Source organism: Artemia franciscana, unplaced genomic scaffold (assembly GCF_032884065.1).
Source record: "Artemia franciscana unplaced genomic scaffold, ASM3288406v1 Scaffold_805, whole genome shotgun sequence".
Classification (NCBI taxonomy): domain Eukaryota; kingdom Metazoa; phylum Arthropoda; class Branchiopoda; order Anostraca; family Artemiidae; genus Artemia; species Artemia franciscana.
The window spans coordinates 146,152-169,644 of NW_027068063.1; the positions used below are offsets into that span (position 1 = coordinate 146,152).

General features: G+C 35.1%; 1 protein-coding gene across 1 annotated transcript in view; it reads right to left on the reverse strand.

Annotated features, from left to right (window-relative positions):
* The window catches only part of LOC136043673 (uncharacterized protein C18orf63-like), a 77,389-nt gene that overhangs the window by 45,623 nt on the left and 8,273 nt on the right, over positions 1 to 23,493 (reverse strand). Inside the window, exon 2 of the mRNA XM_065728568.1 lies at positions 22,606 to 22,744. Within this exon, the coding sequence (XP_065584640.1) occupies positions 22,606 to 22,744 (139 nt within the window). The remainder of the gene's footprint in view (positions 1 to 22,605; positions 22,745 to 23,493) is intronic.

Here is a 23,493-nt window from a genome sequence, read left to right on the forward strand (position 1 = left end):
CCTAGACAGGTTATCTTAGCTATTGAATTAGTGAGATGTTACATAACGTTTTATGTTTCATTCCACAAATAATTACGTATTGAATATTCATCCTGGAACAAGAAATCTAATAGACACAAAATTTTTTTGGTACATACACATTTTATTAATAAAAAAATCTTGAAATCACGGAAAAAACAATTAAAACTCGACAAATGGAAAAAACGGGAAAGAGCTGATAGAGGATTAAAATATAAGCAAAAACAAGAGTGAACTAAAGAAAGGCGGAGGCCCTAGCAAGCGATTCCAGGAAGGGAGGGTTGGAGAGCTGTAATTAGAGGTAAATTAAAAAATTTAAGCCACATTAAGACATGTTCTTGAGAAGACTTAATGAAAATACCTTTGTTTCTTTTGCTGTATTAGACGCGCCTGTCTGTTATATTACATTAATTTAAATCTTGTTATTAGCAAAACCCAATTTTCAACGAGCCGCAAGTATTACGCTTTGTGCAATAAAAGCCTCATAACTTACATTAATAATAATAATAATAATAATAATAATAATAATAATAATAATAATAATAATAATAATAATAATAATAATAATAATAAGAAAAATATCAACTTCAAAATTCGTTTCAAAAAAGGAATACTGTTTTTGAATTCAATTATTTCTGAGAGGTTTTATTGAAAATGCCTCGTTTTTTAGAACCAAGACTATGCATTTCTGGCTCAAAAACACACATTTGAATAATATTTTTCCTTATATTTTGCATAATCTCGTTCGAGGTAAAATTTAACCCACATTAGGCAATATTTTTGAGAGGTTTTAATGAAAATGCACGTGTCTTAGACTGAGTGTTAGATTTCAGTCCCCTACCGTCGAAAACAAAATTCATTTAACGTCCCATAGCCTAACTTTAAGCTGTAGAACATTATAGTCCAATACAATTCGCGCCACCGTCGTAAACTATGGACAGCAAACAGCACCCTCTGGTACCCTCACTATTCCAAAGGAATTTTTAAGGTATTTAAATGATAAGAGTAGGCTTTAAATCTAATGGTTCATATTTTAGCAATCCACCCCAACCGTGAAGACCCCGTGGCAATTTACGCAACCATGGCAAACTATGGATAGCACACAACATCTTCTGGGGCAAATTGTTACACCTAAGGCTGGCTCAGACAATTTTCTGAAAAAATCTCCGTTTAAACTAGAATCGCTCATTTAAACTTAAAGGAAAATTCTCAAAACCGTTTTCTCTAATGACACCTGGCAATTGAGACCAGCGCCGTACAATGTACCAACCCGATGAGACCCTATGGAACGCATTATCACAACTAAGGGCTTTGCAACCTTTTCCCCACAAAAATCAATTTTATAAACTAAAATTGACCATTGTTTTATTTGAACAGCAAAAATTGCCATTTTGTTGTTAGATTGCGGTGTTGCATAGTGATTCCCAGCCTATAACACTCAATGGCTGGCTTGTGGCATTCTCTGGAAAGCAATATTAACCATATGGCATTTTCGGAAATTTACCTGCAAAAATAATCCGTTCACACTAGAATCGATAGCTTAAACTTAATGAAAAACATTAAATAGCGCTTCTTCTGATGACTCCTGACAATTGAGGTCCGCGTGGCCCAATATTCTAGCCTGAAGACACCTTCCAGTACAAATTATCAAACCTAATGGTTTTCAATCCCCCCCCCAAAAGAAAAAACTTATAAACTAAAAATGACCGTTGTTTTATTTGATTAGCGGAAACATTCCATTCCATTGTTTGATTGCGATGTTCCATGGTATTCCCAGCCTATGACACTCAATGGCTGGCTCGTGGGATCCTCTAGTAAGCATTATCACACATATGGAATTTTCGCGCATTTTCCTGAAAAAATGTCCGTTTACGCTAGAATCAATAGAATTACAAAATCCCCAGTGGCATTTTTTCTGATTACTCATAGCAATTGTCAGCGGTCAATAATGAGCCAGTCCGATGACACCCTTTGGCGCATATTATCATACCGAAGGGTTTTTCAACCTTTTGTCCACAAAAAAATTCAACAGCGTAGAATTGACATTTCATTTTCAGATTGCAATGTCCCATGGCAATTCCTAGCCTTTGACAATCAATGGCCGACGCATGGTACCCTCTGGCAAGCATTTTTACAGACATGATATTTTCGCGCATTTTCATGCAAAAATATCCATTTACTAGAATTGATGATTTGAACAATTTCCAGCCATTCCTGACAATTTCCAGCCATTGACGTTCAATGGTTGACACACGGCACAGAAAGCATTATCACACATTGTGTATGACACTAAAATGGAATATATGACATCTCAGGAGAAATATAATGATGTATTTTATTCAAAGTATTCACTTTTATGATGATATTCCACATGCCATGATTTCAGTCAAAATATTTATTGCATTACTTTCTCTCGTTTCCATTATTTTTGGGGTCCGCTAACAACTCCAATGTTTAGAATATTTATTCAAAAAGTCAGAGATGCAAGAAAAATACATTTGAGACCTAGAAACTACTACCGGGCTCATAGAAGATCTACTAGAGTTTGAGATGGGTTAGCAGGGTTTTTACTAAAGTCAGACAGCGATGATCTGGATTTTCGGGGCATTTTAGAGATTTTTTCTTAGATAATGATAAAACTAGTTCAAAACATAGAAAATAGTCCTTCTCAGAGAATTTTTAGAGATATTTTCTTAAAGAATGATGTAAACTTGTTCAAAAAATACGAAAATAGTCCTTCTTATAGAACTTTAAAAATGGTTTCCTTGAGAATAAAATAAACTTAATCGGAACATAAGATAGCAGTCGCTCTTATAGGATTTTCAGGGGTTTTCTTAGAGAATGATATAAACTAGTTCAAAACATAGAAATTTAATCCTTCTTAGAGAAATTTTTAAGATGATTTCTTATAGAATGATATAAAAATGTTCAAAACATGGAAAAACAATCCTTCTTAGCCAATTTTTACACATGTTTTCTTAGAGAATGATAAAAACTTGTTCTAAGAATAGGAAAAAAGTCCTTCGTAGAGAATGTTTAGATATGTTTTCTTAGGGAATGACATAAACTTGTTTGAAACATATGAAAATAGTTATTCTTAGAGGATTTTTAGATGTTTTCTCAGAGAATGATATAAACTTGTTCCAAAGATGGGAATATACTCCTTCTTAGAGAATTTTTAGAGATATTTTCTTAGAAAATATTATATAAACTAGTTCAAGACATAGGAAACTAGTCCAACTTAGAGAATTTTTACAGATGTTTCTTAGGAATGATATACACTTGTTCAAAATATAGGAAAACAGTCTTTCCTAGACAATTTTTAGAGGTATTTTCATTGAGAATGATATAAACTTGTTTGAATTTAGGAAAATAGTTCTTCTTTGAGGATTTTTAGAGATTTTTTCTTAGAAAATGATATAAAATTGTTCAAAACACTGAAAATAGTCCATATTAGAGAATTTTTTTTAAATATTTTCTTAGAGAACGATACAGACTGGTTATAAACATAGGAAAATACTCATTCTAGATAATTTTTAGAGATGGCGGATGGCACGCCATCAAACCTAACTTAACCTAAATTATCATGTGTTGTTGGGTTACGTTAACCTCACCGACTAGCATGTAAGAAAAAGACTGAATCTTTAAAAAACGGTGCAAGTTTGCAAGAAATACCCGTAAGAATCATATTGTTTTTAGCTGTTAAAACTGGTCGGTTGCAGGTATCAGGGTGCAACCTGTTGGTTGCAGGTACCTGGGTTAGTTATAGGTGGGTTGCTGGTACCCAGGCTGTGAGACGTGGTACTTTTATGGTCAAGGACTATTTTTCTATGTTTTGGATAAGATTGGATTATTCTCTCAGGCAGCACCTCTAAAGATTCTCTAAGAAAACGTCTCTAAAAAATCTTGAACAAGGACTATTTTCCTATGTTTAGAAAAAAATTATATCATTCTCTAAGTCTCTAAAAACTCTCTAAGGAGGAATATTTTCCTATGTTTTGAACAGGCTTGTATCACTCTCTAAGAAACATTCTATAAAAATTCTCTAAAAAGGACTTTTTTCCTATGTTTTGAAGAAGTTTGTATCATTCTCTAAGAAAACATCTCTAAAAATTCTCTAAGAAGCACTATTTTCCAATGTTTGAACCAGTTTATATCATTCTCTGTGAAAACATCTCTAAAATTTTCTAAAAACCACTAGTTTCCTATGTATTGAACAAGTTTATATCATTCTCTAAGAAAACATTTCTAGAAATTTTATAAGAAAGACTATTTTCCAAAGTTTTGAACAGGTTTATATCATTCTCCAACAAACATGTCTAAAAATTCTTTAAGAAGGATTGTTTTTCCATGTTTTTAAACAATTTTATATCAATCTCAAAGAAATCATCTCTGCAAATTCTCTAAAAACGATTATTTTTCTATGTTTTGAAAAAGTTTATATCATTCTCTAAGAAAATATCTCTAGATATTCTCTAAGAAGGACGATTTTACTAAGTTTTGAACATGTTTTATTAATTCTCTAAGAAATAATCTCTAAAAATACTCTCAAAGGATTATTTTCCTACGTTTTGAACAAGTTTACATCATTCTCTGTTAAAACATTTCTCAAAAGTTCTCTATGAAAACATCTCTGAAAATTCTCTAAGAAGGACTATTTTCTAATATTTAGAACAAGTTTATATCATTCTCTATGAAAACATCCCTAAAAACTCTCTAGGAAGGACTAATTTCCTAGGTTTTGAACAAGTTTATATCATTCTCTAGGAGAAACTAGCTTTAAAAATTCTCTAAGAAGGACTATTTTCCTATGTTTTGAACAAGTCTATATCATTCTCTAAGAAAATATCTCTAAAAATTCTCTAAGAAAACTATTTTCCTATAATTTGAACTACCTGTATATCATTCTCTAAGCAAAAATCTCTAAAAACTCTCCCTAAAACCACCTCATCTCTCTCTAACTGTGGTTAAGAGAAACAATCCTGCTAAACCATCTAAGACACTAGTAGACCCCCTATGAGCAAGGTAGTAGTAACCATGTCGCTGAAATGCCCTTTTCTAGTCTCTGACTTTTTGATAAACATTTAAAACTTTGGAGTTGTTAGCAGACCTTGAAAATAATGGAAACATAAGAAACTAATGCAATAAAATATTTTTACTGAAATAATGGCATCTGAAATACCATCATAAAAATGAATACTTTGAATCCATGTTAAAAAATATTTCAATATTTTTTATCTCTTGAGATATTAAACATTCCATTTTAGGGTAGGGTCACACACAACGTGCGATAATTCTTGCTAGAGGATGCCATACGTCAGCCATTGAATGCCACACAGGCTGGGAATTGCCAGGAGTAATCAGAAAAAACGCTATTGGGAATTTTTCATTAACTTTAAACGATCGATTCTAGTGTAAACAAATATTGTTGCATAAACATGCCGGGAAATGCCGTATGTGTGATAATGCTTGACAAAGAGTGCCGTGTGTTAGCCATTGAGTGTCAAAGGTTAAGAATTACCATGGAACATCACAGCCTAACAACAAAATGGCAAGTTTCCGCTGTTCAAAATGAAAACAATAGTCATTTTTAGTTTATAAATTTATTTTTGTGGGTAAAAAGTTAAAAAGCCCATAGATGTGATAATATGCAAGAAAGGGTGTCATCGGGCTGGTATATTATGCCACACTGGCCCCAATTGCTCAATTCATTAAGTTTCAGCGATCGATTCTAGTGTAAACAGATATTTTTTGCAAAAAATGCCCAAAAATGTCATGTGTGACAATACTTGCTAGAGGTTGCCACAAGCATCCTCTAGCAAGCGCGATAACGAGCACGTAATAATGTGCACCGGAGGGTGTCATTGGGCTGGTACATTATATCATCCTGGGCTCAATTGCCAGAAGTCGGCAGAAGAAACACTATTGAGGATTTTTCATTAAGTTTAAACGATCGTCTCTAGTGTAAACGGACACTTTTGCAGGGAAATGCCCAAAAACCGCCATATGTGAAATAACGCTTGCTGAAGGATGCCACAAACCTGCCATTGAGTGTCATAGGCTAGGATTTGCCATGAAACATCACAATCTAACAATGAAATGGAAAGTTTGCGCTGTTCAAATAAAAAAAATTATCATAGTTAGTTTATAAATTTACTTATGTGGAAAAATATTGAAAACTTTTAGGTATGATAATGTGCACTACGTATGATAGGGTGCAATTGGGCTCACACATTGTTCCAAGCTGGCCTCAATTTCCAGGAGTCATCAGAAGAAACACTATTGGGGGGTTTTCATTAATTTTAAACGATCGATTCTAGCGTAAACGGATAAGTTTTGCAAGAAATGTCCAAAAAAGACAAATGTGTAGTAATACTTCCCAGAGGATGCGACGAGCTAGCCATTGAGTGTCGTAGGCTGGGAATTGGGATTTTTCGCAATTCACAATTTTCCGCAGTTCAAGTGGGAATTCTTCATTAAGTTCAAATGATTAATTCTAATGGAACGGATGTTTTTGCCGGAAAATGTCTGAGAATACTTTAGGAGTGATAAACTGCGCTAGAAGGTGTCTGTGCGATCCGTAGTTTGACAGGATGGCGTGAATTGCCATGGAAGACATCACGATGGGGGTGGGGGAATCCCAAAACATAAACCTTTAAATTTAAAGCATTTTTTATCAAATATCTGAAAAATGCCTTTGGGATTAAAGTGCCAGAGGCTGTGTCCCATCCATAGTATACCACAGGGACATGAATTGCCTTGAACTAACATGTTCTACAGCTTAAAGTTAAGCTGAGGGGTGTTGGAAGATATTTTGACGGAGGGGGACTGGAATTTAATACTCAGTCAAAGAAACGTGACATTTTTATTAAAAGCGGTCAAAAAATCTCTTAATGTGGTTTAAATTTACCTCTGACGAGATTATGCGAAATACTAAGAAGAATATTGTTCAATTATGCGCTTGTCAACCAGAAATAAATATTCTTGACTCAAAGAAAAAAGCCATTTTCATTAAAACTTTTCAGAAATAACTTTACGCATAAAAGTGTTTCTTTTTTCTTCGTTTGCGTGTTTCATCTATTAGTGAGAAAACGTATTGAGAAGTTGAAATTTATCTTATTACTACTATTGTAAGAAATGAGGGTTCTGCTGCATAAACCGTAATACTTACGGTTCATTCGAAATGCGATTTTGCTAATAGAAAGACTTAAATTGATAAAATGTAACAGGCAGGTGTGTCTAATAAAGCAACAGAAACGAAGGTATTTTCATTAAGAGCTCTCAGAAATATCTCTTAATATGACTTGAACTTACTTCTAATAATAAGTCTCCACCCCTAACCCATAGAATTGTTTGCTGGGGCCTCTACCTTTCTTTGATTCGCGCTTGTTTTTGCTTATATTTTATCCTATATCAGCTTTTTTCACGTTTCGTTTTTCGGTTTATTGACATTTAAGTACTTGTTCTGTGATTTCATGATTTTATAATGCATTTTTATGGCACTTTATATTAACCAAGTGACATATACCAATCGCAAATCCTGTCGGACGGTCTGTCGGTCGGTCTGTATGTCACGGTTTTACTAGTTTAGGCACTTCCAGATAAGCTAGGACGATGAAATTTTGCAGGCGTATCAGAGGCCAAACGAAACTAAATTAGAAATAATCATTTCCCCGATTCGACCATCTAAGGGTGTGGGGGGACGATTAATTCGGAAAAATTAGAAAAAATGGGGTATTTTTAACTTACGAATGGGTCATCTGATCTTAATGAAATTTGATATTTAGAAGGATATCGTGTCTCACGACTGTTATTTAAAATCCCGACCGGATCCGGTGACATAGGGGGGAGTAGGAGGGGGAAACCTAAAATCTTGGGAAACGATTAGAGTGGAGGGATCGGGATGAAACTTGGAGAGAAAAATAAGCACAAGTCCTAGATACGTGATTGACATAACCGGAACGGATCCGCTCTATTTGGGGGAGTTGGCGGGGGGGTTAATTCTGTAAAATTAGAAAAAATGAGGTATTTTCAACTTACGGAGGAGTGATCGGATCTTAATGAAATTTCATATTTATAAGGACCTTGTAACTTAGATTTCTTATTTTAAATCCCGCCCGTATCCAGTGTCACTGGGGGAAGTTGGGTTGGGGGAACCGGAAATCTTGGAAAAGGCTCAGAATGGAAAGATCACGATGAAGCTTGGTGGGAAGAATAAGCCAAAGTCCAAGATACGTAGCTGACATAACCGGACCGGATCCGCTCTCTTTAGGGGAGCTGTAGGGAGGGTAATTCGGAAAAATTAGAAAAATGAGGTATTTGTAACCCACGAACGAGTGATCGGATCTTAATGAAATTTGATGTTTAAAAGTATTTTGTCCTTCAGAGCTCTTATTCTAAAGTCCTACCATATCCGGTGACATTGCGGGAGTTGGAGGGGGGAACCGGAAATCTTGGAAAACGTGAAAACTGGGGTATCTTACGAATGGGAGACCGGATCATAACAAAACTCGATATACAGAAAGATTTTATGTCTCAGATACTCCATTTTCAATTCGAATCAGATCCAGGGACACAGGGGATTGGAGGGGGGACACCGAAATCCTGGAAGCCGAAAATCTTGGAAAATGCTTAGAGTGGAGTGATCGGAATGAAAATTGATGGGAAGAATAAGAACAAGTTCTAGATACGTGATTGACATAATTAGAACCGATCCGCTCACTTTGGGGGAGTTGGAGGGGGGCGTTAATTCAGAAAAATTAGAAAAATTGAGGTATTTTTAACTTAAGAACTGGTGACTAGATCTAAATCAAATTTGATATTTAGAAATAACTCATGTCTCAGAGCTGTTATTTTAAATCCCGACCAGATCTGGTGACATTGGAGGAGTTGGAGCGGGAAACCAGAAATCTTGGAAAATTCTAAGAGTGGGTAGATCGGGATGAAATTGGTGTGTATAATAAGCAAATGTCATATATACGTGATTGACGCAACCATACTGGATCCACTCTCTTTGGGGGAGTTAGGGGGGTCCAGTGCTTTGGCGAGTTTGGTGCTTATGGACATACTAGAACGATGAAAATTGGTAGGCGTGTCAGGGACCGGCACTAATTGACTTGATAAAGTTTTTCCTGATTCGACCATCTGGGGGGCTGAAGGGAGAGGAAAAATTAGAGAAAATTAGGTATTTTTAAGTTACGAGTGTGTGATCGGATTTTAATGAATTTTGATAATTAGAAGAACCTCGTGTCTAAGAGCTCTTATTTTAAATCCCGACCGGCATTAAGCCTTTGATTTTCCTTCTAAATCAATCTATTGATTCTTAGAATTTTGCTAGAGCTCATGCCATATGAGCTCTTGGCTCTTCCGGCCTAATCACAAGTGCCATATGAGCTCTTAGCTCTTGTTATTAATAAAACTTGTATGTACAATAAAAGTTTGTATCTTTTAAATTGTTTGTTCCAGGACGAATTTTCAATACTTAATCATTTAAAAAAACGTCTTAAAACGTCTTGAAATGCCTTGAAACGTCTTGAAAACGTCTTGACGGTGAAATTGGATGCTAGGGCCGCGGTGGAATTGGATGCTAAGGTTCCCTGTTGGAATTGACTACCAGGAACCCGGTGGAATTGCCCAGTAGGGCTCCATTGGAATTGGTTGCTAGGAAACCCCCTCCCGCTGGAAAGGCTTGCTAGAGGCCCCCTAGAATTGCTCTCTAAGTTTCGGCATCTTAAAGGTCCCCCCCTAGCGGACCCTGAAATTTTTTACCTAGCCCTTGCAGGTTTTTTAAACAATCAAAGAAAAAACGCTCTCTATGATGTAACAGAAACCTGCCTCTTTTAGAAAACATTCCTTATTACGTAACAAGCACCTGCATCTCGAAGAAAATTAATAACACATGTCTCATGAGAGACTCGCCGTTAAACTTCTTCGTGCTCTTGAATCATTAAAGGAAGAAAGGAGAACCGGCAATGGGCGTTGTCAGATTTGGTGAGGGGATACTATTGATATCATCTTGCAATGCCTTCAATAATTAACTGATGATATTTCTCGACCCAGGCAAGGCTGTTCAGTACCTACGCCTGAAAGTCCTGAAAATCTGCGGCGTAGCATTGAGGGTAACCCAATCATATCCATGATTAAGTCACAAAATTACGTCAAACTAATTCTCATTTATAAACAAAAAATAAAATTCCAATATTTAAACAAGGAAATCAAAAAGAATGAATAGAGTACACTCAATTACATAAAAATACTTTTGTCGGAGATTTTTAACTTGGGTATTGACACTCCTTTACTGTAGCAAATATGAGCTTATTTCTGGGTAGAGAGTTACACTTTTTGGTGCTTGTGTACATAATGGTACAAACTCAAGAAAAAACCGGTTTTATCTGTCCTTATTAAGAGACAATTAGCATACGCTCAGTGGAAAACAAGCGAAGGATGGCATAATACGTTAGATTTATACAATTTGGACTGTATATTGGGGGGGGGGGGTAAAGTATTTGGACAGCGTGAAGTCAGAAAACCATTCTTACTTCATAAATACAAAATAACTGTAGCTAAAACATTTTGCATGCACACCCACTATACTTTACGTATTTTGTTTCTTTATTCCATAATTGCAGATGTATTTTATTTCAAAAAGCAAAGCTAATTATCACTTTTAAAGTTTCTCTTCAACATTTATGCCTCAAAACCGTTGTTATTACCAAGGTAGGCCTGGATTTCATTATAATTCCCTCCACACTAAAACTAACCCAATACTCGTGTTAGTTTTAAAAACTAAAACTTGCTTGCGATGGAAAATTTTTGCTTAGACTTAGAATAACACATTGCAGTTTTTTAACAACAAGATCATTTGTTTAGAGAGACAGAAAGAGAATTGAAAACAAAGAAACAATACATAAAAAATTACCAATATACCTAAAGGCTTGTACGGCAGATTTGACTTATCACTCTCTTGAAAAATTAAGTAAAAACAAGTTTTTTTTTCAACTGAAAGTAAGGATCAACATTAAAACTTAAAACGAACAGAAATAAATCCGTATATAAGGAGGCTGCCCCCTCCTCAATCCCTCGCTCTTCATGCTTAAGTTTTTTAGTATTTTTAAAAAAAAGTTTAGTATTCCATTTAAACGGTCCTTGTGTTTCAGGAGTCGTTCTTAACGTATTCGGACTGAAGTCCTGGGGACAAAAAGAATAAAAATTCTTAAGATAAAAATGGCAAAAAAATATCAAAACTAAGAATACTATAAAAAATGTGTGGATAATTTGAATAAGAAAATTTAAATGTAACAGTTTTTTCTCTCTTTTTTTTAATGTCATCACGCTAAGAAGAAAGATTGCGATCATATCTTCAACGGAAAGATAAAGGATGCGTGTTTATTTGTTGTTGTTTTTTTCGGGGGGTTTTCCCCAGGACCCATCGTACCGAACCAACCCTGGAATATCGGGAGGGTTTGGGAAGTTCTAGTGCCCTTTTTAAAAGACCAAAAAGATTAGAGGGCAACTAGCCCCCTTCACATTTTGATCAGCAGAGCTGAAAGGTCCAGTAACTATGCCTTTGGGGTAACATACTCCCCATAGCCCCCGTAGAAAGGGCCGTAACATGTGGAATTTTTCCACTGTTTACGTATGCTATAGTAGTTGTTACTGAGAAGCATACAAATACATTTCAGGGGGGAGTTTCTGGAATTTTGCACGGCAAAAATTTTTCGAGGGGAAAGCAGCTTCCGAGGGATGAACTTTCCACTAAGTGAAACCAAGTGAACTTTCCGGGTGAAATTTACATTGTGGGATTTGCCAGAACTCGTATGCGAAATTCTTTTCGTCTTAGTGGAGAAAACATTTTCTCGGTTCATTATTTTGTGAATTACCTGAAAGTTAATTCTTTTGTTTTTGCATAAATACGGTAATTTCAATTTTAATACTTTAACATTTCTACTGATGACGATTGCTGTATACGTGATCAAAATATTTAGACTTTTGTACCTGTTTTTGCTGTCTAAACAAATGGATATATCCCATTTGAACGTTTATTTGTTCGTCACAAAAAGGCAGTGCGGTCTGAGAAAATGATACCTAATATAAGGTGTTACGTCAAAAATACGTTGTGTTTATGGGGAAATAGGACCGACTAAGTATACAACCATAAACTCAACATTTCCTTTGCAATTTAGAAGGCACAGAAGAGTTTTTCACCTTCACTGGAAATTTATTTTACAATAAATTACATTTATATTATAAATTAAAAAATAAATGAATTTATTTCACAATCCCATCAAATAAATTTATTTGGAAATTGTTGATGCAGCAATTCTATTCGACCAAACAGACAACAGCCCCCAGGTAAATCATCTTTGTTGGCAACTTTTCCTCCGGGATCATGGAGGAGAGTTGAAGGGTCCCAATAGCTTATAAATAGCATTTGTTTAGTCTATGGCATCCTTACAGGTTTTACTGTGTTTAATGCTACAGTTTGTAGGCATCGAAGATTGCGATAATGTTATTCTTCTAACATGATAATTTTTTTTTCATCTACACTTTCATTTTAGACTCGTTTGGATTCTTGCTGTCTTCTAACAGCACATTTCTTTGTTCTTCACTGTCTTTTTTTTACACTTTCTGATACTCGCTTTCGCATGTCTGCTAACCCTACAATCCTTTGTTCTTCATTTTCATTTTTTACCCGTTCTGATTATTGCTGCTGTTTATAATTCTCACAGCTGATTATCTCCTAATTGCATATTTCTTTGTTCTCGATATTGTATGTTTTCTAACCACACATTTTTTGTTCTCCATTTTTGTTTTGATTCCTTCTGGTCCTCATTTTCTTGTATCTTGTAACTGCATATTTTTTTAGGTTCTTCATTTTCGTTTTCGAGTCGTTGTGATTCTCGCTACCATTTATATTTTAGCTACATATTTCTATGTTCTTCAGTTTTATTTTGACATGCTCTAACTGTCGTTTTCGCTACTATTCTTACTACATATTTCTTTGTTCTTTAGTCTTCTTTATCACTGCTTGAGATTTTTTTTTTCAATGCCTTTTGCCTTAGTTGCTTCGTTTGGTCCTTTTACTTATGATGGTCTAGGTTGTTCATTATCAACCATACATTTACATTTCTCGGGTCGTTCTCTTGATCTTGTCTCATTTTATGATCCAGTTTATTCATACTGAGCTTACGTTTTTTTTCCTCTTTTGTTCTTTTTTCCTCATTATGTGATTGCACTAATGTACGTTTGTGTCCCCTAGGTATTATGGAACTGGTGAAAGTGCCTTTTGAAATTTACGTCACCGAACATGGGCGCATGAATTTGCATGTTTCTAAATTTTGTTCTGTTAATCCTTCTCAGACGGTTTTAAAATATATGTTCCTTACGTCTTCACTTTCAATCAACATAATTACTAACTATTACTCTATCCTAATTCATTGTTGATATCAAACAGTTTTTTTTTCTGTTTTTTTGGTTTTAGCTTTGAAAACGATTTCTTCCCAGATGCAACGTTTACCAGAATTGTTAAGAACATTTCAGACTTTCAAAAATCAAGTGTTCATTTTGATGGTAGCGCGGAACCCTTTCAAACACAGGGCCCGATTGGGTCCAATCATTCCAAACACCCTTTATTTGGTCCTGGCTGGGCTGTTCTACTATGTTGAACAAAATGGCTATCTCAAGATGTTGACTGAATGTAATTGGAAAATGAATGGGCTTGGAATGAGGGCTACTTACCCTCCAATCTCTTTTTACTCTTAAAAACGGCACTAGATGCATATAGTTTTTTCGTTTAATGGAGACTCCCCCTAAACGTTACCTAGAATTTTCTCCTTAATACCCGTAGCGTCATTAGTTACAGTAACTGTATTGGTAGTATTAATAATATAAGTATTGCCTTTTGATGATTTAAACACCATTTTCATCAAGTCCTGGAAGTGCCAGGTTAATACAATTAGTCGTTGCTACGACCTAGCTGATATATCCTTTTGATAACCTGAATATTTATATGTTTTTGTGATTTTTTCCTAATGCTCTTAGCTTTACAAGTAGTTGCAATAGAGATAGTAGTTGAAGTAGCAGAAGTAGTAGTAGTGGTAAACGTAGGTAGTAGTATTAGTAGTAGCATGCACATATTGCCTTTTGGTCAATTGATCTTCCCCTTTAAGTATTTTCTGAAAGTTACAACTTAATACTCAAATCGATTCTTGAGATACGCGCTTTTTGACAGCGTGCATACACAAAGCGTCTTTTGATCTACTTCAAACTTCCCCTCAATATTTTTAATGTATTAGTGTGGTTGAGGTAGTAGTAGTAGAAGCAGTAGTAGTGATAGAATATCCTTCGTCCTTTTGCAAAGAAAAGGTCAAGAAAATTTAAATGTAACAGTTTTTTCTCTCTTTTTTTTAATGTCATCACGCTAAGAAGAAAGATTACGATCATATCCTCAACGGAAAGATAAAGGATGTGTGTTTATTTGTTGTTGTTTTTTTCGGGGGTTTTCCCCAGGACCCATCGTATCGAACCAACCCTGGAATATCGGGAGGGTTTGGGAAGTTCTAGTGCCCTTTTTAAAAGACCAAAAAGATTAGACTTTTTTCTGCCAGTAACAATTTTGAGGAAACCTAGTACTACTGTAGCAAATTTTTCCCGCAAAAAAGAGGCTTTTTTCTAATAAAGGGGCGAAAAATTGTCTGTGCACACAAATATCACCTCCATTTTTTTTCTTTATTATTATTTTTTTCCATTTTCCTGTTCCTTGTTTTCAAAAATGCGTTTTTATGGTTATACAGCATCTTCTCGAACTTCCTGAATAACCATTGCCCCTAGGTTTTGGGGGGCTTATGTCAACCAAAAATTAAATTTTCAGGAAGTTCGAGAAGATGCTGCATAACCATAAAAACGCATTTTTTGAAAACAAGGAACAGGAAAATGGAAGAAAATAATAATAAAGAAAAAAATGAAGGTGATATTTATGTGCACAGACAATTTTTCGCCACTTTATTAGAAAAAAGCCTCTTTTTTGAGGGAAAAATTTGCTACAGTAGTACTAGGTTTCCTCAAAATTGTTACTGGCAGAAAAAAGTATTACCCGTGGCAAGTAGCAATCATGACGATAGGTTACTGAGAGACTAAAAGGTTAATGTTTTCATATTGGAGACCCATTCATATTCTTGACTCAAAACGAAGAGATATTTCTGGACGTGCCAGAAATCGCTCTATAGAATCTTAGTGTACTACTCCTAATATGTCTAGTGAACAGGTATTTTAATCACCGATTATGTCGTGCGAAAGTAGTATGCCCGGACAATAGCCAAACGAGGGGAATGCACAATTTTTAAGTGATAAGATTTAAAGCTTGAACAACTGATATTATAATTAAATTTTTGACAATAAGCCAAAACTTTAAGCTTTAACCATTAAGTGTTCGGGAATTAGCTGTTTTAACAGCTCTTTTTTTTAATGAAAACAGCTGTTTTCTGTTTTTATAAAAAAAAAAAAAACAGAACAGGAACAGGACTTGTGTTTTTTTTTTGTTGACCCGTACTTCTTCTGTTCTGTTTCATTTAAGCCCTGTTAATTTTTTTTATTATTTCTTCAGAAAAACATAACACTGCCCATGATTAGAGGCAATACCTTTCATATACGAAATAATTTCTGTTCGTTTCAAGTTCTGATGTTGCTCCTTAATTTCAGTTGAAAAAGCTGTTGTTTTTTTTTATTTAATTACTTACAGACAGTGTTTTTGTTTTTTTTAACAGGAAACGTAAGGAACAAGCTTTTTAAAGAAAAGTAAAGAGCTAAATTAAACCAAAAATGAGCAGAAATTAAGTCAAATAATGTTCAAAGTAAAAAACTATGGAGTCAAATAGAAAAAAAACATTTTTTTTCCATGAAAAAGACTATGTCAATAAAAAACGAACAGACATTATTTTTTTTTCAAAAATTCCACAAAACACGTTTGCCAAAGAATAGTAAAAAGCTCCGTTAAGCCAAAGAGGAGTAGAAATAAACACAAATAATTTTCCAAGCGTAAAACTACCACAAATCACCATCAATAAATAATTGAAACCCAAAACAAATAGTTTTACACTTGAAAGATAAGAAAAACAAACTCGTAGAATTTGACAACGCTTTCGTCCGTAAAAACTTAAACAATAAGAATTTGCTGGTTCCCAAAGCCAACTATCCTTTCAAAGGATAGCTAAACATTCTTAAACTTTTTGATGCCACATGTTTTTAGCTTGATTTTGATGATTTTTCGCCTACATTTTTTGTCTTCTTTTTTTTAATTTGGCACCTGCTACTGCCAAAAAATAAAGCCGAAGTTCAAATGGAAGTCTTTCCAACAAAAATGATTTGGGTTTTCTTAAAGTTTTTAAGATACTTTTTGGTGTGTAAACTCCACTTTTCGCTTTCCTTAGCACTTCTCAACGAAACTAAAAAAGGACAAAACTCAAAAAAAAATTGTCAAATTTGGAAAAACTTATTTTCCATGGGAGGAGGGGGGATGAATTTTCACGGGGGTTATTTTCCACGGTGGGTTAACGCCTATAACCATCGTAAGGACCCAATGGTCTTAGAACATCGGGAGAGGGCTCGTTGTAACGGAAATTATAAGTTCTAGTACCCTGTTTAAGAAACCAGAATATTGGAGGGCGACTAGGCCCCCTCCAAGGCCATTTTTTCCCAATCGTCCGATCAAAATCCTGTCATATCTATTTTGTTCAGCATAGCCGAAAGGCCCAATAACTATCACTTTAGAGATAATAATACCCCCGACAGCCCCTGAGGAAAGGTCTTTCAGTTAGAAAATTTGCCCATTGTTTACGTATAGTATCTGTTATTCGAAATTATGCATACATTTTTTGGGTGGGGGGAGGACGAATTTTCTGCTGGGTGATTTTACATGGGGAGAATTTTCAATGGAGAGGAAAGTTTCCAGGGGATGAGCTTTTCAGGGGAATTTTTACTGGGTGAATTAGCCAGAATTCCTGTACGGAATTTCTTTATGTCTTGCTTTCTCTTTATCGACTCAATTATTCGCGTGAAGGTCTTAAGAATTTTGTCCGAGGTGAATTTTCACCAGGATTGAACTGTCCAGAGGATATTTCCCTGGGAAGTGGTACTTTTCCGTGGAGGTGGAGCTTGATTTCCTGGCGTTATTTAAAGAACGATCAGAAACTAACTTTTTAAAAAATTAGTTTTTTCAACTGAAAGTAAAGAGCAACAATAAAACTTAAAACGAACAGAAATTATTAGGTATATGAGAGGTTGCAACTCTTCAACACCACGCTCTTTACACTAATGCAGCGTTTTCTAAACTGGGAGGCATACTTCCCTAGGGAGGCACGGACTAGTCTAAGGGGGGGGGGTGTGAATATTTGCCTGGACAGACAAAAAATTAAATGAAATTAAAGTATGCAGTCAAACGCTCCTCCTCCATCCCAATACATTCAAAGTCTCCATCTTTACACCTCCTAAGAAGTTCCGATTTCCATTAAATCCTTCCTTACGAGCTCCTCCGACCCAGTCGGGACGAAGTACTTTTCTTTTGGTCCTAGATGGTTAGCCGAAAAGAAAGATCTTTGAAGATCTGCCATTTTTCATCCGCAGAACGTGTCCTAGCCATCTCATTATAGCCCTAGAAGAACTAAATCGATTAATTCGGCAAACCACAGCCTAAGAATATGCTTTTTTCATCCTCTTCACAGACAAATCATCAGACCCTCCCGCCCCTAAAAATTTTAAACATGTCCACTTGCATTATTTGACTATTTACTATTTCCATTCACTAGGATTTCCTAGTTTTGCTTCACAGGAATAGTAGTAGTAGCAACAGAAATTAACAAAATGACGTCATAGCTTTCAAATCTATGACAGAAGAGAGTTCATAAAGTCATATGTTCATGGCGTCATCACATGTTACATGACGTCATGACATATGTTTATATGCATATTTATATATATAAAATAAACTGTGTGACCTTTTTCAGTCTAATATTGGCCTTCCTTGTGCAAATATATTTCAATTATAATGGTTGTTTGTTATGAAGTATGTTCGGATGCATACCTTCATTACTTAGTGTATGATTTGAAATTGCATGGCGACGATGTATTTGAAGAAAACTACGAAGTGTGTTCAGATGAATATCTTAGATACTTGGTGCATGATTTGAAACTTCTAGACGACGATATCTCTGAAACTGCGTCGACTGAAAACCCTCAAGAGACAGTGTTTGAAGAAACAAGCCAACTTGGCACGTCATTTGTTTCTCAGTTTCTTGTTGGGAATATGTACACAGACGTGGATGAGAAGGCAAAGAAAGAACTTGTAAAGAAGCTTGAAATTCAGTTTTCATCAACAAGTAGTAATGAATCAAATTTGGTGCAAACCAGAACCTCAATATCCTCATTCCAAGGTGTAAACAAGTCTGAAAATAACAGTCAGCAATCAATCAATGGCGTGTCTAGTGCTGTAGGTACAAATAAACAAAGCTTGGCTTTTCCTTCCGTGACTGGAAGTCTAACATCATCTGTTGTATCCCAAAAATATCCTGTATCGGTGAATAGCCGAATGCCTGGTGTCATGATTAGTAGTGTTGATGGCTTGAAAAATCAAGCTGTCAATCAAAATGGACCAGTTAGTATATCCGGGTCACAGTTAACACAGTCACAACCTTCTAGTGTTCAAAACATAGTTTCTAGTCCTATTAATACTCAGCAAGCTAGTATTACTATGATCCGACCAGGAACATGTGCAACATCGAAATCAGAGGCAATCAGTATCAAAGATTCTCTAATGTCAGATGTATCATCAAAGAAAAACATTGGTTTAGAAGATGAGACTGTGTTAGAAAAGGAGACTTTGACGCACATAAATCAGGTTTCCGATTATGAAACAGAAATAGAATTGCCCAAAGACAAATCAAAAGCAAGCTTAAAAAACAGTGAAGATTTTTAAAAATCAGCCAAGATAATTGAACCAAAGCAAGTTCAAGAGCGAAATGACTTCTTGAAGCGGAAGTTGAATTTGAAACTGCTACAAGAAGATATCTCCAAAACTACTTCAATTGAAAACCTTCAAGAGACAGCGGTGGAAGAAACAAGGCAACCTTGCGCGTCATTTGAGGCAAGCAGTATCAGAGATTCTCTGATGTCACATGTATCATCAAAGAAAAGCCTTGCTTTAGCCGACCAAAATGTGTTAGAAAAGGAGACTTTGAGGAATATAAATCAGGTTTCCGAATACAAAGCAGAAAGAGATTTGTCCGAAGATAAATTAAAAGCAAGCTTAAAAAACAGTCAAGATTTTAAGTATTCAACAAAGATGATTCGACCAAAGCAGGGTCGAGAGCAAAATAACTCCTTGAAGCGGAAATTGAGTTCGACAGCGAATTACGAAGTAGAAAGAGAATTACCTGAAGATAAATTAAAAGCAAGCTTAAAAACAGTGAAGATTTAAAAAATTCATCAAAGATGATTCAACCAAAGCAAGATCGAGAGCAAAATAACTTCTTGAAGCGGAAATTGAATTCGACAGCCAATTACGAAGCAGAAAGAGAATTACCTGAAGATAAATTAAAAGTAAGCCTAAAAAGCAGTGAAGATTTAAAAAATTCAACAAAGATGATTCAACCAAAGCAAGTTCGAGAGCAAAATAACTTCTTCAAGCGGAATTTGAATTCGACAGCCAATTACGAAGCAGAAAGAGAATTACCTGAAGATTAATTTAAAGTAAGCTTAAAAACAGTGAAGATTTAAAAAATTCATCAAAGATGATACAATCAAAGCAAGATCGAGAGCAAAATAACTTCTTGAAGCGGAAATTGAATTCGACAGCCAATTACGAAGCAGAAAGAGAATTACCTGAAGATAAATTAAAAGCAAGCTTCAAAAACAGTGAAGATTTAAAAAATTCATCAAAGATGATTCAACCAAAGCAAGATCGAGAGCAAAATAACTTCTTGATTTTGGCTGAATTGCGAACCTAAAGATAAATTAAAAGTAAGCTTAAAAAGCAGTGAAGATTTAAAAAATTCAACAAAGATGATTCAGCCAAAGCAAGATCGAGAGCAAAATAACTTCTTGAAGCGGAAATTGAATTCGACAGCCAATTACGAAGCAGAAAGAGAATCACCTGAAGATAAATTAAAAGTAAGCTTGAAAAGCAGTGAAGATTTAAAAAAATTGAGCAAAGATGTTTCAGCCAAAGCAAGATCGAGAGCAAAATAACTTCTTGAAGCGGAAATTGAATTCGACAGCCAATTACGAAGCAGAAAGAGAATCACCTGAAGATAAATTAAAAGTAAGCTTGAAAAGCAGTGAAGATTTAAAAAAATTGAACAAAGATATTTCAGCCAAAGCAAGATCGAGAGCAAAATAACTTCTTGAAGCGGAAATTGAATTCGACAGCCAATTACGAAGCAGAAAGAGAATTACCTGAAGATAAATTAAAAGTAAGCTTAAAAAGTAGTGAAGATTTAAAAAATTCATCAAAGATGATTCAACCAAAACAAGATCGAGAGCAAAATAACTTCTTGAAGCGGAAATTGAATTCGACAGCCAATTACGAAGCAGAAAGAGAATTACCTGAAGATAAATTAAAAGTAAGCTTAAAAAGCAGTGAAGATTTAAAAAATTCAACAAAGATGATTCAGCCAAAGCAAGATCGAGAGCAAAATAACTTATTGAAGCGGAAATTGAATTCAACAGCCAATTACGAAGTAGAAAGAGAATTACCTGAAGATAAATTAAAAGCAAGCTTAAAAAACAGTGAAGATTTAAAAAATTCATCAAAGATGATTCAAACAAAGCAAGATCGAGAGCAAAATAGCTTCTTGAAGCCGAAGTTGAATTCGACAGCCCAAGACAATGAAGCTTGGCCAGAAAAGAAAACAAAAAGGACAAAAATAGAATGGACATCAGAAAGACCACCGAAAACGGACACGAGACAACAATTTATGAAAAACAGAAAAACAGAGGATTCAAGACAGACAGACATAAAAAGAAACTATTCTTCTAAATATCGATTTTGCAAATACGGACAGTATTGTAAATATAAAAGAAATTGCAAATTCATACATTGACACTGACTGGCTTGTATTCTGTTTCCATTTAAAAATTACAAGTTTATTTCTTAAAAGCCATAAAAAAAAGCAAGAATTCTGTTTAAACTTTTCTATTACTGAATAAAAGATATTTGTTTGAAAATTTCACTACGTAATTAATAAAAGACAAGATGAACATAACAGGATACGTTTGAATTAGTATCTCTGCCGACAAGACAAGGAATTTTGTTGTTTTATTTGATTCTCTGTCGGCAAGGCGTGTGTTCGATTTGACGTTCACATCAAGTCAAGTCTAGGAGTTTACCCGCTGCAAAATATCGTCCGCGGAAAATACCCCCCAAATACACAGGGAGGGAGGGAGATACCTCAAAGAGAGCATTTTAATGCTAAAACATTCTAACTCACATTGAGCCTTGAGATAAATACAGAATTAGTTCTCAGAGAGAGACGAGAAAAGTGTGGGGATATAAATTTGATATATAATCCCCAGGGCCACAACCAGCACTTTTGATCGGGGGTGGGGTTTTTTCCGAGGGAGGGTACAAAAAGCTTCAAAATGCAATTTAAACTTTATAACTTTAAAAATGGGGCATTAAATACACCGTTTAGGGCATCAACCTCCCTACCTAAGTACGAAACAATCAGAGAACCCCATTGAAGAGGTTTAAAGCCTTTATATGCAAATGTTTGGATTTTAAAACCACAAGGAATTTACATAAGACAGAGAAATTCGTTTAGATCTTAAAAATATTTCGGCTGGTAAGGGAGGGAGGGCAATACCACAAAGGGAACATTTTTATGCAAAAACATGCCGACTCTCATTGAGCATTCAGATATAAATACAGAATTAGTTCTAAAGGAAATACGAGGGGAAGGGAAGGCTGAAATGGATGTATAATCGTCAGAGTTGTAGCAGGATCCCTCTTGAGTCCTGGGAATATTCCTGGTCTACAATATTACAAAGAAAGTAAAGAGTAACATTAAACTCCAAAATTAGCAGAATATGTTCCCTATAAAGGGAGGGGGGCTGCCACTGCCTCATTTGCATCTAGGCCTCATGGTCACAGAAACTTTGGAGGGCACCCATTACGTCAGAAATTGAGGATTCTAGTATTTTATTTTTATTTATTTTTTATCAGTCGAAAGTGACTGGAATTCAGCCAGCAACAGGGGGAGTTATTTTCCTTGGGGGTATTCTTCACGAGGGGGAGTTTTCCAAGGGGGAGAAATATTTTTCGCGGAAAGGTGTTTTGCAGAATAAAAAAACACAGAATATAAGGTCCTTTGTTTTTCCTTGTCAACAAAGGAATTATAAATTCAAGTCACATGGAAAAGCAAAGTTTTTTCCTAATATTATGGTACTTATGGAATATGTTACAAAACAAGAAAATTAACGCACTAATACCTCTGAAATTTTACTTCTTATTTTGGATCCACCCTCCCTCCAACAGGTATGTCCATGTAAGAATACATATTGTTTGGTTCTTTACCAAAACAAAGCTTAATCGATACTTACCTCAAGGTCAAGTTTAGCAAGAAGTTTGTTGAGTTCTCCCAATGATGAGATGCTTCCTTTACGTACTGCACACATTATCAAATGTGAATTACCGTATGTAGGTGCTGCCAGACAGCTCTTTATTCCTTTTAACAAGGCCCTGAAAGGATATATTTGCACTAATGAATTTAACAGCTATTTCCATTCACTTCCTAGTTATACTTTACAGCAATAGTAGTAGGAACTGAAAATTAACAGAATAACGTCATAACTTTCAAATCTATGACAGGAAAGAGCTCATGACGTCATCTGTTCATCGCATTTTGCCTACCGTATCAAAAGGCATGTATAATGGCACCAGACAAAAATTTATTTCTTTTAACCAGGTTCTGAAAAGATATATTTGTACTAAAAAATTTAGCAGAAATCATGCTATTTTGTAGAATTAGGTGCTTTCAAACTGGATACAGTGCGCCAGTAAGCATAAATGATACCAGAGATTACGTTTGTCGTTTGATAAGCTAAGAGTTGCATCTCATACCTATCGAAAATATAACAGTTCAAAATAGGGATGAAACCTTTTAATCGACAGTGAAACAAGTATAAAATTGTAACTGAATATTTCATATGTAGACATATAAATAGAATAGACACATATACGGTGTCCATCATCATCAGTAAGTTTTACTACTGATGATGGACACTATATATGTGTCCGAAATATTCAGTTATATTTGTTTTACTGTGGATCAAAAGGTTTCATTCCTGTTTTGAATTGTTATATTTTCGTCATGGAAAGGCAGTGTTGTCTTTGAAGTTATCTGAGAATACCTATGTACATTGGCTAAAAGACGGATAAATTGCATTAGGGAATTATATTGAAGATTCATCCTGGAAAAAGAATAAACA